At 39.5% G+C, this 14145-nt stretch overlaps 1 protein-coding gene across 2 annotated transcripts in view; it reads right to left on the reverse strand.

Annotated features, from left to right (window-relative positions):
- SLC24A4 (solute carrier family 24 member 4) overlaps window positions 1-14145 on the reverse strand; it is an 86246-nt gene that overhangs the window by 9459 nt on the left and 62642 nt on the right. For both annotated transcript variants that reach the window (XM_026047035.1, XM_026047028.1), the window contains exons 11-12: window positions 10735-10904; window positions 8193-8337 (exon numbers count right to left, since the gene is read on the reverse strand). In XM_026047035.1, coding sequence (XP_025902820.1) covers window positions 8193-8337; window positions 10735-10904 — 315 coding nt within the window. The remainder of the gene's footprint in view (window positions 1-8192; window positions 8338-10734; window positions 10905-14145) is intronic.

The following is a 14145-nucleotide window of genomic DNA, read 5'->3' on the forward strand; positions in this document are numbered from 1 at the left end:
CAGCAAAGACACTGAGATTTAGGATTTGCTTATGTTTTAGCTTGTGGCTGCAGAAGAAACATATAAAGCTACTAAGGACCCCTGGCTGATTTTAGTCCTCAAATTTTCAAAGTCACTGGGGAGCTATTGCAGATTTTACTGGAAAGGCCTTTTTCTGTACAGTTACATACAGAGATTTTTAAAACAGATACCTTTTATCTGTTCTGTACAAGAAAAAAAGAAATGCCACTTCTTAGTTCACATCTCACTTCAACTCCCCTTACAAAGCCATAAATATCATACGATAATTTGCACCTCTTTCTGTTTGTTTCAGTTTGGATCATTAAAAGATTCCTGCTGGTTAATTTGTACTACTTCTCTACCCATGTTGCTAAACTTGGTTCACAGTCAAACAAGTCAGTATGGGCTATGCTGGTAATTGCCTCAGTGCTTAATTCCAAACGTAGTATGAGTGGGCGACTATCAGGAAAAAATACAGATCTGACTCTGAGCTGAGGCTGATGTAGTCTGACTGGTTTCAGTGGTGCTCCCCACAGAAGAAATTCAAGACCACTGTCTTTTCAATACCATGAATGAAAGAAACTAAAGAAGAATAAGTCCAAAGAATAAGTAGGACAGATGCTATTAATCTCTACTGATGAATACAGATCCTGCCAGGGGTCAGATCCACCATCCTCAATCACCTGGGCAAATGCTTAAGCAGTGAGAACTCACAGTGCTTTACCTCTGGCATTAATCTTGCTGTGTTCTTAGGAAGAAGAAATGTTAGCAGGAAGGGACTTGCCTTTCCCTTGCGTTTGCTCATATTGAATGGCTGTGCATTAAATTAAAAATCCTGCTTCATTCCCTGTGATGCTTTATCCACAGGAAGGTATGGGTCAGAACTGCATTTTGCAGTTACTTAGTGTATGGAGATGACCCTTGTCATCCATCATGTGACAACCAGAGTTGAGACTTCAGAGGACTGGACATATATTCTGGGTTTTGCTGGGTTAACACACAAGCTGGCTGGCCATTTACAGATAAGCTGGAATAGCTCTTAACTATCATGACCCAGTGTACATTCTCCATTCTACTCCACTGTACTCTCCATGTACATTCTCCATTGACCAGTATACATGATACATTCTCCATATTCTCCATGTACATGATACATTCTCCATTGTACTCTCCATGTACATTCTCCATTGACCAGTGTACATGATACATTCTCCATGTACATGATACATTCTACATTGGCTTCTTTATACACCTTTATATAAGGTCTTAAATTGATCCGGTTTTGCTTCTGCTTCAGATCTTTTCTTAAACTGCCACCGTGCTGGTGGAACTTGTGTGCCACCCAGTGCTAAGGGAGTCTTCTCTCCCACTGTTACTTGGTAGTTTAGTTAAGGTTTGCTGCAACATCCCAACAAAGCGAGACCTCATTTCCTCAGGAAGCTGGTTACTTCATCCACCTCACCTGGCTTAAACAAATACACAAACAACGTCCAGCTTGTGAACTACTCTTTTTTAGCTGTTTTGAAAATGTTTCTTTTGCTGTTGACTTGTTTTTCATCACCCACTGTAAAATAACCATTAAAATCATTTAGTTATAAATCTGTTTAATTGGGGTATGTTTTTAGTTAATGACAAATTGTATTATGATTCTTGTTTAGTGCCTTGTACATCTGCAGGGAGGAAAACCATCATCATTAACACTATTATTCAATAAATAGCTGTTCTGTAAAAGATGACAAATAGTCCCATTATAGGACATTAGCTCAGTTGTTTTTGTTTTGCAGTATGGGCCACTTATGGGCTCTGGATCTGAAGGCTCCTGCAGCATTGTATATAGCTAAGGAAAGGAATAATTTGTTTACGGCAACCCCTCATGACAATAATGAAAGAATACTACTTCGATATAAATGTCCACAGTGCTTTATATTCTATTCACTTGACTCTACTGTTACACTGAATGATCTGGGATTTTTCTTTGCTTGAAGTTATTTTTCCTCCTTTATATATCCTTTTCTCCTCAAAAACATTTAACAGATTTTTGGAAGCCAAACATGCCAAATATTCCAGAAAGGTATTCTTATAGAGAAGCCTGGTTACAATGTTTTTGAAAACGAAGGGTAAGCACTTCAACAAAGAGTCCTTTGCTAATTTTCATTATTTCTTTTGGAGTACTTTTCTTTCCAGATGTAACACTTAAAAGAGGCACTTTCCTGTACAGAGAGTTTGCTGGTGAAAAGAAGTTAAATGCACCACAGATGGTAAAAAATATTAACACATATCACAGCATTAACAAGAAAGCCATTTCAAGAAAGAGGCATTTCCTTAAGGCACTAAATAAAGTGCCTATTCATAGGAAAAGTATTTTCCTATTTTAACATCCATGTGGATTTGAGAAGAGCTCTGTACAAAAGAGTGAAATAAATTTGTGTTTTTGTTCAGATCAAGAGTGTACCTTTGAGGCACATATAACTTGATTATCCCCATTTACTGTATGTTGGTTTGCAGCACAGAGCAGCCTATATTTACATATCATTAGTAATATTAACTCCAATCTTGAACTTAAAATGCCTAGTAACAAGACACACATCTCTCACTGGAAGCTTTGTAGTAAGCTAGATATCTGGGAAATTGCTGCTATAAAAGTGTTGTCCATCACGTTTGAGGACTGTTGAAAAATTTCTACATGCAAAGCAGCCAATCTGAAAGCCTAATTCATTTCTGAGCATGTTCTGTATTCAAAACACATGAATATGAATTTTTGTCCCAAGTATAAGACACAACACAGAAGCGCCTAAAAGAAATATAACAGACTAGATGCATTATGAGTGTTCCATCAAAATGATTTTCCACTGAAAAATGCTTTTGTTGCAAAATAAAACACTTCTGAGTCAACTTTTTTTGTTTGTTTGTTTTTTTTGTTTTTTTTTTTGTAATTTGCTGTTAGAATATTAACACAGCAGCTAACTGCCTGTCTTCTTGGAAAATTCTTCCTAATTTCAGCTCTGCAAATTTCTCCATGAATCACAAAGAGGCAAATGACTCTCCTGACTACAAAGATAGGCTACAAAGTGGGTAGAAGCATATCTAAGATGATCCCCTCATCATCACCCTTCCAAATGGGCAACCGACTTGGTAAAACATTCTCGTTTCAATTCTTCTGCAACAGGTCTCTGAAGACAATTCTTTTCTCTGTGAAAAATACTGAGGTTTTATTTTTCATCTCCTTCCAAAACAGACTGTTTTCCAAAACTCTGACACTTTTCTCAGAATAGAAGATCCATTTTCCAGAATACAAGTTATAAATTCCAGACCATGAGATCTGTCCAAAAAAAAAATTCTATTTCCAGCATGTGCCTTTACAATCCTTTGCATATTCAGATTTATGACAATAATGTTCCCTTAAAGACATATTTTGGTACAACAGAACAAGATCTGAACAAAGAATTTCTGCAGAAATGAGCTTTACTCTTAGTACAGAATTACTACAGGTTTACACAGGGTAATACTCCACAATAGCATGAAGTGTAACAGAGCAGAGCACTCTTGCTATGTCTTGACTTGATTGGATTTCAACATGGTTTATTTCATATGTTTTAATGTTGCCACCTATTTTCAAAGGAAGAGGGCTGGGGTTTACAGAATTCCTCAGGACCTCTCTATCCTTTTGGAGCAAAGTGACAAGCAAATATAATAACGTTACTAAATTTAACCCTAGCCTAATACACTTCTAAGCTCTCCTGCGTGCAGCAGTGAGCTCCCCGGGATACTCACTGTGGCAATTACTTTCAGAGGGCCACGTCAGCACTCACTAAGAAGGAGACAGACACCCAGATTGAACAACCAGTAACGCAAGTAGCTGTCTGGGTGTCGGGCGGCAAGGAGTGCCAAAGCCTGACACTTCCTATGGACAGCCTGGGGGAGAGCAACTGTGTGAGGTGTGAACAGGCGAAAGATCTGCTCACAGTGGTAGCTGAGCTGAAACAGCAGGCTGAAAAGCTCAGGAGTATCCGTAAGTCAGAGAGGGAGAAACAGGGGCAGGCATCAGGAGGTGCCCAGCAACAGCAATTAGATATTCCATCCCCCAGCTAACACAAGGGGGAAGAAACCAGAATGGGACTGTATGGATAAAAGTCCAAGCTCAAGGTGGCAGGAGAAAACCTTCTTCCATCTCACCCTATCAGGTACCCCTAGCCAGCAGGTACAAGGTCCTGGAGAAGGAAGGGCAATCAGTGGACAGTGAAGGTGAGCATCTCTCTCCTCCAAAAATAGAGCTAGAGTCAGAAGGGCAGCAATACAGTCAGAAAAACAAACTCCAAATATCGTGACCACAGGCAGGAGGGAGAAGAGGCGGGTTATAGTTGTCAGGGATTCCTCGATTCAGGAAACAGAGGTTCCAATATGTAGACATGACCCTCCTCTAAGAAAAGTCTGCTGCCTTCCTGGGGCCCAGGTTAAGGATGTCACCATGAAACTTCCCAGTCTGCTTTGACCCACAGACTACTATCCATTGATGATCCTACATGTGGGAGGAGAAGACGTGGCAACGTGTAGCCTGAGGGCAATCTAAAGGGACTTTAGGGAATTGGATCAGATGATCAGGAACTTGGGCGTGCAGGTCATTTTCTCTACCATTCTTCCTGGTGCTGGCAGCAATATAGACAGAAACAAGAGGATACAGTCCATCAACACACAGCTCCGTAGCTCGTGTCATCACTACAGCTTTGGTTTCTTTAGCAAAAGGAAGCCTTACATGGTATCAGGCATGATGGCATCTAATGGGATTCATCTTCACTGGGGGAAGAAAGCACTGGGACATGAACTACCAGAGCTCATTGCGGGGTTTAAACTAGATTCAAGGTGGGAGCAGGGTATCATCGGGGAAGCAGATGACAAGGTAGCAGGCAATAGCCTGTCATGCCACTCACAGCAGCCTAACTCCTGGGCCCGTGAAGGGTGCCCAAAGCCTGGAGAGGCTAAACAGCAAAGTAAGAGAACTGCTGAAGGCTCACACAGTCAAACTGCAGCTGTCCAGATAGAATGAGAGGCACATTGGGAGCCCAACTCAGATGCCTCTATGTAAATGCATACAGCATGGGGTATAAACAAGGGGAACTGGAGATGTGTGTGCGGTTGCAAGGCCATGATCTCATTGCAACTACTGAGACATGGTGGGACAGCTCTTGTGACTGGAATGTGGCCATGGAGGGCTTTAGGCTTTTCAGGAAGGACCAGGCAGGAAGGTGAGGTGGCAGAATTGCTCTTTACATGAAAGAGCAACTGGAATGTACGGAGCTCGACATAGGGGAGGACATAGTGTGAGTCGAGAGCCTGTGGGTGAGGATTAAAGGGCAGGCCAACAGGGACAGCATTACAACACTTGTGGGAGTTTACTACAGGCCTTCTGACCAGCACGAGGAAGTGGATGAGGCTTCTACAGGCAGCTGCAAGAAACCTCCCGATCACAGGCTCTGGTCCTCCTGGGGGACTTCAACCACCCTGATGTCTGCTGGGATAATCACACAGCCAGGAACAGACAGTCCAGGAGGTTCTTGCAGACCATTGCAGATAGCTTCTTGACACAGGTGGCTGACGAGCCAACATGGGGAGGGGCGCTGCTAGACCTGATGCTAACAAACGGAGATGGAAATGCAAGGGTTGGGGGCAGTCTTGGCTGCAGTGACCATGAGATGTTGCAATTTACGATCCTGCGTGATGTCCAGTTGTCCTTTGATACTTTATATACTATCAATGATAGTGTTCTGTTATAAAAGTAGGCCTTTAGAGCACTGTAGCAGAGAATAAAAAATTTTACATGAAAAGGATGTCAAACAATTGTGTCAAGCCCAACCCTAGATCTTTCAAACTAAAGAGATTTTCCCCCTGGCTGTGTTTCAGGCCCATCTTGAAATAGGAGGCATATATTGCATATATTTTTCTGCTTCAGAAGATATTTCTTCTCACAAAAGCATACAAGACATGGAATTTGAAGGACCAAAGCCAAAACCCAAGCAGGCTAAAGAAGGGTGACTACAGAACATCAGAAAAAAAAAGAAAGAAAGAAAAAAGAAAAAAAAAAGTTTTGGACTGATTCATAGTAATTTCCATTGGAGTTCTAAAAGAAAAAAGTGAATTTTCTACTTAGCACTTTGCAAGCAGTTGACTTACAAAGTCCCTTCAGTGGCTATTCTTCATACCACTCTTTTTAGTACTGAGAGAATAAATGAACTTTTGATCTTTAGAAATTGTATATGCCTTATTCCAGGCCTGAAAATATATCAAAAGAAAAACAGAGGGGATTCTGGGAAACCATCTGCAAACTACCTTTTCCTTAAAGTCAGACTCAAATGTCACGGTTTTTTAGGCTACTGATTGTGCCACAGCACTTCAACAACAACAAAGCCTGTCACTATTTCTTTACATTTTTTCAAAATTACTAAAGAGGCACTTTTGAGAGGAAAAATATAACTGTCCGAACCAATAGATAATAAATAGTAATGAGAACCTAACCAATAGATAATCTCTCCAGACAGGAGAGGAATAACAAAACCTGAAAATAATGATGAGGATTTTAAACATTCACTTCACCACTTCTATGCATACTCTTTGAGTTCATGTTGAACTTTTGCTCCACTGCAGTATGAAATGTATCATCTGCAGCTCCACTTTGGCCTGTTACACTCAATTATTTTGAAAGGCTTTCTAAAAAAAATGCAGATAAACTGCATTAAGAAATGGGCAATTCATAGCATAACTTACAAATCCCTCCATAGCTGAAAACATTTTGCCTACTGTGAACGTCACGAGTCTTGAAAGTTCCACACGGAAGTCTATTTTTTTATTCATAAAGAGGAAGATCACATCTTGAAGAAATTATTACAGAAGAAATTTATGATTTGAAGAGAATATAACAATTTGGTCTCTAAGTAATGTTTGCTGCATGTCCAGATTTCTGCATTGTCCTGGAATATAAAGAGATATGTGTGGCTGCCCAATTAAACCTTGAATCCAAAAACTTACTGGAAACAACTAGGTTAAAAAGTCTTCTCTGCCAAAATGTGCATTCAACACTGCATTTTTAACATCATTTGGGAGACATTTACTATTATTATTATTGATATCAATATGTTCAGGCACACAAGCATATTTTTGACTTATATTCACCTATTTTGCCATGCAATAAAAATGTGTTTTTCATGCTTTCACTGAAAAATAAGCCCATTCAGAGTGCTTAATCTATAATGAATTAGTTGTTACCGTTCTTCAGCCCCTGATGAAAGCCTGTAACTGCTGACTGCAAGATGGTTCTGTAAATGCACACGCTACACTGATAAGTGAAAACATATCATTTTTTTCAACGCTTCACAGGGCAATTTTTTCAATACGCTTGGATGTTTGTTCATTCACAAGCATCTCTTCAAAATGGTAGCAAATGAAGTGATGTGATCTCCAAGATATTAGAACTCTGTGTGAGACACAGAAAATTCTTCCTTCTTTTTCACTACATGGGATATTCGTTTATGCAGAGTAATATTGGCATTAAACAGTAGCAGTATGCCAGATGACTAGTGACTATGAACCTGTGAAGGGTGATTTAATCCCTGCTGTCTAATCACTACAGCTTTTGAGAGTGAGTCAACATGTAACACACTAAGGGCAACATCATAATAAGACTGATTATACATAGCCTTTTACACCAGAGGATAAAATAATTTTCAAATGCGACTAGCATTAGATACTACTTCTCTAAGACTTGTTAACACCATCAAAAATATTAAACTTTTATTAAATCTTTCTTCATCTTCCTTCAAGAAGTCATCCCTGTAAGCCATTATATCAAGATTTTTATACACCTAGCAGCCTTTGGCCAACTAACCTTCAAAAGACAAATATTATTTACTTCAAAGTTACTTTTAGTAGAATGCTCACCAGGTTTGTCTGACATGGTTTAAATATAAACCGGTCTTACCTGCTATTCTTCACCTCTGGCAAACCAGCACTTCCACATGACAGCTGGAAAACATTTCTCTATGATCTGTTTTCAGTCATGTAGCCTCTGATTTGGTTTTACTCTCCCTAAATCCAGCTTCCAAAGAGTCAAATCAATCCCCTTCCTCCTCTCTCCCCACATTTGCTGTCTATTCTTACAGTCTAGTGTTTGGCATTTTAATTCTCTTCTGTTTCCTTAGGCTTACCTGGCAGCGAAAATGGAGACAGATTGTCATGCTCGTTTTCTTCCTCTTGGTTCACCACAGGGATATTCCCATTTTCAATATTTTCATGCTTCCCATTCTGAAGCTGTTTGCTTGAGCCATTCGCAGATTGGATTAGTCGCTGACGCTGCACAGGGTCACAGACAAAACATCCATAAGCTTGGAAAGGTTCTTGACTTTGTTCCACTCGTGTTTCACTGCTTGTCCTGCCCCAATCACCTGAGCCTTGGAATTTCTCCACAAAGCCTTTCTTCCAGAGAGTAACAAACACAGCTGTAGGTGACCTACCTATATTTGTGAGGTGAGTATTAAAAATTGATCTCAAAATTACCAATTTGGATATTTCAAGTGATGATTGAGAAAGTTCTCATATCTTTTTCTTTTCACATGCCATTTTAATGAGCTTGGTTATTCTGAAACCCTTCTGACTCAACACGTCCTACCCAGACTAGGAGCTGACCAGCCATAGTATCATAACTGAGCAGTAACACTCAAGATGTTACTATGGTATTAAAGGTGGCCTACAAAGGACTCATTTTCAGAATATTTCAGAATATTTAAGGTTGGAAGGGACCTCTACAGATCATCTAGTCCAACCTTCCTGCTCAAGCAGGCACACCTAGAGCATGTGGCACAGGGTGGCATCCAGGCGGGTTTTGAAGACCTCCAGAGTAGGAGACTCCACAACCTCCCTGGGCAGCCTGTTCCACTGCTCTGTTACCCTAACAGTAAAGAAGTTGCTCCTCACCTGGAGACGGAACTTCTTGTGCTTCAGCTTGTGGCCATTACCCCTCGTCCTATCGCTGGCCACCAGTGAGAACAGCCTGTCCCCTTCCTCCCTGCATTCAGGGACTCATGACCCCAGATCTCTCCTAATGATATCCTACTCTTCTGCCTCCTTCCCATCTCCATTTCCTGTACTAAAGATGCTCATGTGAATCCTACATATCAAAAGAAAGACTAACCCTAGTTCCCTTTGCTTGAGTATACAAATCCCTATGAAATGCATATATCACCCCTACCTCTGACTGCTGCATTTGCAATATATAATAAAATAATGGCAGTGATCAATTTTAAATATCTGCATATATAGCAGTTACTACACTGGAGAATGTGGAATGTAATAATATTATATAAGAATATTATTAAATAATATTATTAAATAATATATTATTATATCTAGTATATTGTTAAATTATTCAATATTATATTATATAATAGATTAAAAAAGAAATATTTGTGGGTTTTTTTTTTTTTTTATGTGAGACAACAGATAGTTGGGAAGTGCTCTCTTTTTAATGACAAATTGTTGCAATTTCTCTAAAGGGTTCTGCCTTGAAAAATAAAGTTACTGCAACAACCACCAAAAAAAAAAAGAGACTAATATTAAATCTGATGATTAAAAATAGAGAAATTATGAATAAAAATAGAGAATACTCATATCTGAATGCTTTGCAAAACCAAAAATATGAGCACAGGACAAGAGAGAAGCAAAATGCTTTAGCTTAGAAGGATTTTTCAGGGTGCATATCTATTAAGAAATGCTTAAGATTTTTTTCTTTGATCAGTGAATTCTCTTCAAAGCTGACGTTTCACAGAAGCAACTGCCACTTTGTGCCTTATCTGATCTTCTCCTGCTCTTGGTCATATTCCACTGAAATGATTTTCTAAAAAGCATTTCACTTTTAAATTGGACATGTGTTACAAAAATATTAGATTGTTGCTTTCTTTCTCAGAGGTATGTACAATCTTGGCAAACAAAAGAATTGTATCATGATATCTACATTCTGGGAACTAGCAAAAGCCTCTGCTTCTGAAGGTCCTGAATTTAATTTATTTGTCAAAGTGAAAACCCTCTTCTCATATTTGTTATTGTAAAGAGCGAAGGATAAAATCCTATATCTTCTTCATAGAATAAAGGTTGGCAAAGATTTCACCCCAAAATCTTTATTTAAGCTAAGGACAATTAAGTTTAGCCAATCCTTTCCGTTGCAGGATGTGAGGAAAAAGAACAAAACAAAAAATAAAGCAACATAAAGTGACAATATATTAATTACTATTTAAATGAAATTGTCCAAATTTCCAACCTTTAAAAAAATGGTTCCATTTTGAGCTGATGACTACAGTGAAGACTAAAAAGACCGGATGTGATGCTGATTGCTGTTCATGTGTTTATCCTTTGTTGTCCTGACTAATTTTAATGACTCAAAGCCGATTCTGCTGCAGATAAAATTCAAAGGTGCAAACATACACACACAAGCAAACAAACATCCTCTTGCATAGAGAGAAGGTCGCAGATCTTTAAGGGATCCCCTTCCTCATGCTCTGCCCACCCTGAAGAGAGGAAGCACCATCCCTTGAGGATCCATTTTCACATCTGCTGTGACAAAGTGGTTAGAGACACACACACACCTACCCCAAGGCTAGAAACATGGGAGAATCCAAACACCAGAGTCACTATGAATACGGACTTTTGGCAAATTCCCTGCTCGTTAGTCATTTATTGCTTTCTTAATGAACGTACCTCATTGATGATGAGGCGGCTTGCCATCCGCATTCTGGTGCGTGGTCCAAACTTGTTTGTAATCATTATCCGTAAGCCAGCTTCGGGAAACCGGAATTTGGGGGGACTGGAGCAGATGATCTCATCCACCATGACCACACTGTTTTTGCCGTACTGCTGCATCCCCTTCACTAATGAGCACAACGGCCAAGGTTAGTTGTGGAACTGATCTTACCATGATCCCCCTCACCCAGAGCCTCTCTCCTCCTCCTCAGATGTGTGTGTGGGTGTCATATTCACCTGAATGCCTCAAGTTACCAATGACTTTCCCGTAATATTTCTGCAGCCTGATGAATCTGTTCCTCTGTGGGGCATCTCATTGAAGTCATGTGCTGAAAGGGGCTTTCACTCCAATGAGGCAACCACCATCAATCCACTCTCCAATGAGCAGGAGTAGTTTTCACCCAGCCACTCATGCTGTAGTACTGGTTTTCTTTGGTTATGCTCCACTATGTTTTTTTTAGACTTTCTCTAAAAGCACCTGCACTGAGGCAGTATAGGCAGCCCCCCTGAGACCTATAAAGCTATCCCGTTGGATCAAGCTACTACTGTGCATCCAAAAGTCCCTAATGTAGTGTTCTCTCACTTTGAAAATCTTCACTTTACTTTCTCAGAATACTAGTAGTATCTGTAACATGACAAGATCTGCAACTATGGAAAACAACAACTGTTCAAAACAAATGTGTGTTACAAATAAGCCTTTGCTAATATGAAGGAACTTGTACCAAGGTGAGAGGTTTGAGGGTTTTTTTTTTTTTTTTTTTTTTCTATCATGCTAAGAAAACAAACAGAGAGACAAAATCATATTGGGAATCAACATAAATACGAGCAAGGACTTCCAAAGCTGAAGAGCATACCAATATTCTCACAAGCGCTACGGACTACACACAGCAAGCAGAGCAAGGCTCAGCAGACAGGAGACATATCCATGTAGTGTTAGAAAGCAGAGCAGGAGATATACATATGACTGTTATAAATATTAATTATTACATGTAATTACATGTAAGGAAACGAAACAACAGAATTCTTTGTTGCTTGTGTTACTGCTTTGCTTAGCTTGGCTTCACCCTCCCGCCCACCTTTTGCAGTAACTTACTTACATTAAGAAGAGGAAGAGAATTTAGGAGGTAGAGGTAAAAGATAATTATTAGTGCATGGTTCCCATCAGGAAGCAAAGGAAATCTAGGGAAACATTCAACTAAAACAAAGGAATTAAAATGGACCTGTCCTAAACACACAGAGATCTATATAGCTATCGTTTACATTGTTAAAGTGATGAAATATTTTTCATTTTCAGGAAGACGTCCGGATCCATGCAAGTATGTAAATCACATCATCCAGTAAAGCTTTGCTATCTCAAGCATGTCTTAATATATTTGAAGTTTGAGAAAAATATCCTTTCATCACCATTCAGCAGGAAAACCTGGCGAGACTGAAAATCACCACCACGTTGCTGTATCTTTTACTCTCTTGCATTCAAGCATCTTGTTTTTTTTCCACAAAAATAATTTTTTCAGTGAGTATACTGAGGTCACCCAAGGTGTCATAAAGAGCTCTTTGGTTTCTCAGAGACACATCCCACTCAAAAAGAATCAGCTCTACAGTTTTCCTTTGCAGCCTAATCTCTAATGGAAAGTAGAACTAGTAGTAATTTTCTATTTAGTAAACATAAAGGAGCAATTATCCTCCCACCTCTGACATCCAAAACAAATTAACCTTGCTGAGCAGTGCAGCTGATGATGCAAATGAGGCACACAGCCACTCTGATGACTCTTGCAGCTACAGTGAAGCAGCTTTTCCTGTGAAGGAATACAGAGCCAGGCAGGCTAGCCTAAGAAAACCAGACGCCTTATGTAAGGGGACCCTACCATAGCAGCCTGACATTTGTTTTAGATAGACGAAGAAAATTGAGTGTTTGACAGCAATCCTTGTAAGGAAAAAAAAAATAAGAGATATCCTTGGATTGACAGCATCATCTGGTTAGTTGCTCTCAGAGGAATTTCTCAGTGAAGTCTCCAAACTGCTTCTTTATCTTTTTATCTTACAATAAAAAGCTTCTAAATGACTTTATTTATGAGTCTGGATCAGGCCCACACACATTTACATTGCATTCTATTCAGAAAATCACTTTTGGCTAGAGTTCTTTCACCTATAAGTAATTTGGGTCAATATAATTAAAGCCAATAGCAATAAGCCACAGTGTTTGTTTATAAAAAATAATAGGAATATATACATTTTTAATTATAAGCAGTATTCACAAAAGTAAAATCTTTTGCTTTCACTCTACACATGAGTGTATATTCACTGAAACTATCTCATAGAGAAAAGCTCTCCTTTTACTCTCTGAAATTCCAGTAATGGAAGCTTTTATGTTTTATCATTGGAAGCTCTTGAAAGTAATAAAACTTAAGAAGATCAAAGAGAGTTGTGCAGTGTGTGAACCCCATTTATCTGCACCTTAAGCAACAGATTAACCATCAACAGTAGAAAGAAAGCTCCTCACCCACAGCTGTTGTTCTTTTTGGGGTAAAGCTCTGTCTGGAGAACCACACTATGGTTACACCTGTGCCATGGCAAACCCAAGGGAGGGAATTCCCTGGCTCCTGGAACTTGCTACCTGGTTGGAGGTAAGGCACAGACAAGCTCTAGTTGTCTCACTGCTGCTTGCAGGGCCCCTGTTTCTAAAAGATGCCTCTGAGGAGGGTGGAGCTCAGCTTGTGAAGTTGAGCATCCACAAGCAGAGCAATCTGACTGAAGCTGCAGTCTCACAGCATTTCTACGGCAAACTAGAGATGAAGTCTGCTGTGGATGGTGCCTAGTGGAGATACCATGCTTGTGAGTCCCAGCTTTTGTTATCTTTCTGCCGCTCTTCCTGAAAATTCTGCATATTCTTCACAAGCTTTAAATGATCCTTAGCTTTCCTGAGAAGATTAATAGAAGATGGACAGGCAAACACTCTGTGCTATCACCCCTCCATCGCACAGTGGCTAGGAAGGATGAAGGTCGCATCTTAACATTCAACTTGAGAGGAATTTTAAGATAAATCTAAAAAGAATGACTCTTAAGAATATATGACCTACAAGTATAAGAATGGAGATGACATCGGAACTGCACAAAGGACTCAAAAGTAAAAGCCACCTATATCTGTGTTCTATCATCCATTTCCTTTGCACTGACTGGAATACCAGTGACAACTTCCCTAAGAGATACCCTGTAAATCTCATAGGAATGCAATGCACCCCCGTGTCCAACTAATGGACTTTGCTATATGATAGTCAATGCTAATGAAAATTCACTGTAAAAATAAATGAAAATATTTCAAAGACATTCTATTGATGCTATGATGTTCTAGGAGAAGTATTTTAATATCAG

The sequence above is a fragment of the Nothoprocta perdicaria genome, unplaced genomic scaffold (genome assembly GCF_003342845.1).
Source record: "Nothoprocta perdicaria isolate Ctin4 unplaced genomic scaffold, notPer1 scaffold_108, whole genome shotgun sequence".
NCBI lineage: Eukaryota > Metazoa > Chordata > Aves > Tinamiformes > Tinamidae > Nothoprocta > Nothoprocta perdicaria.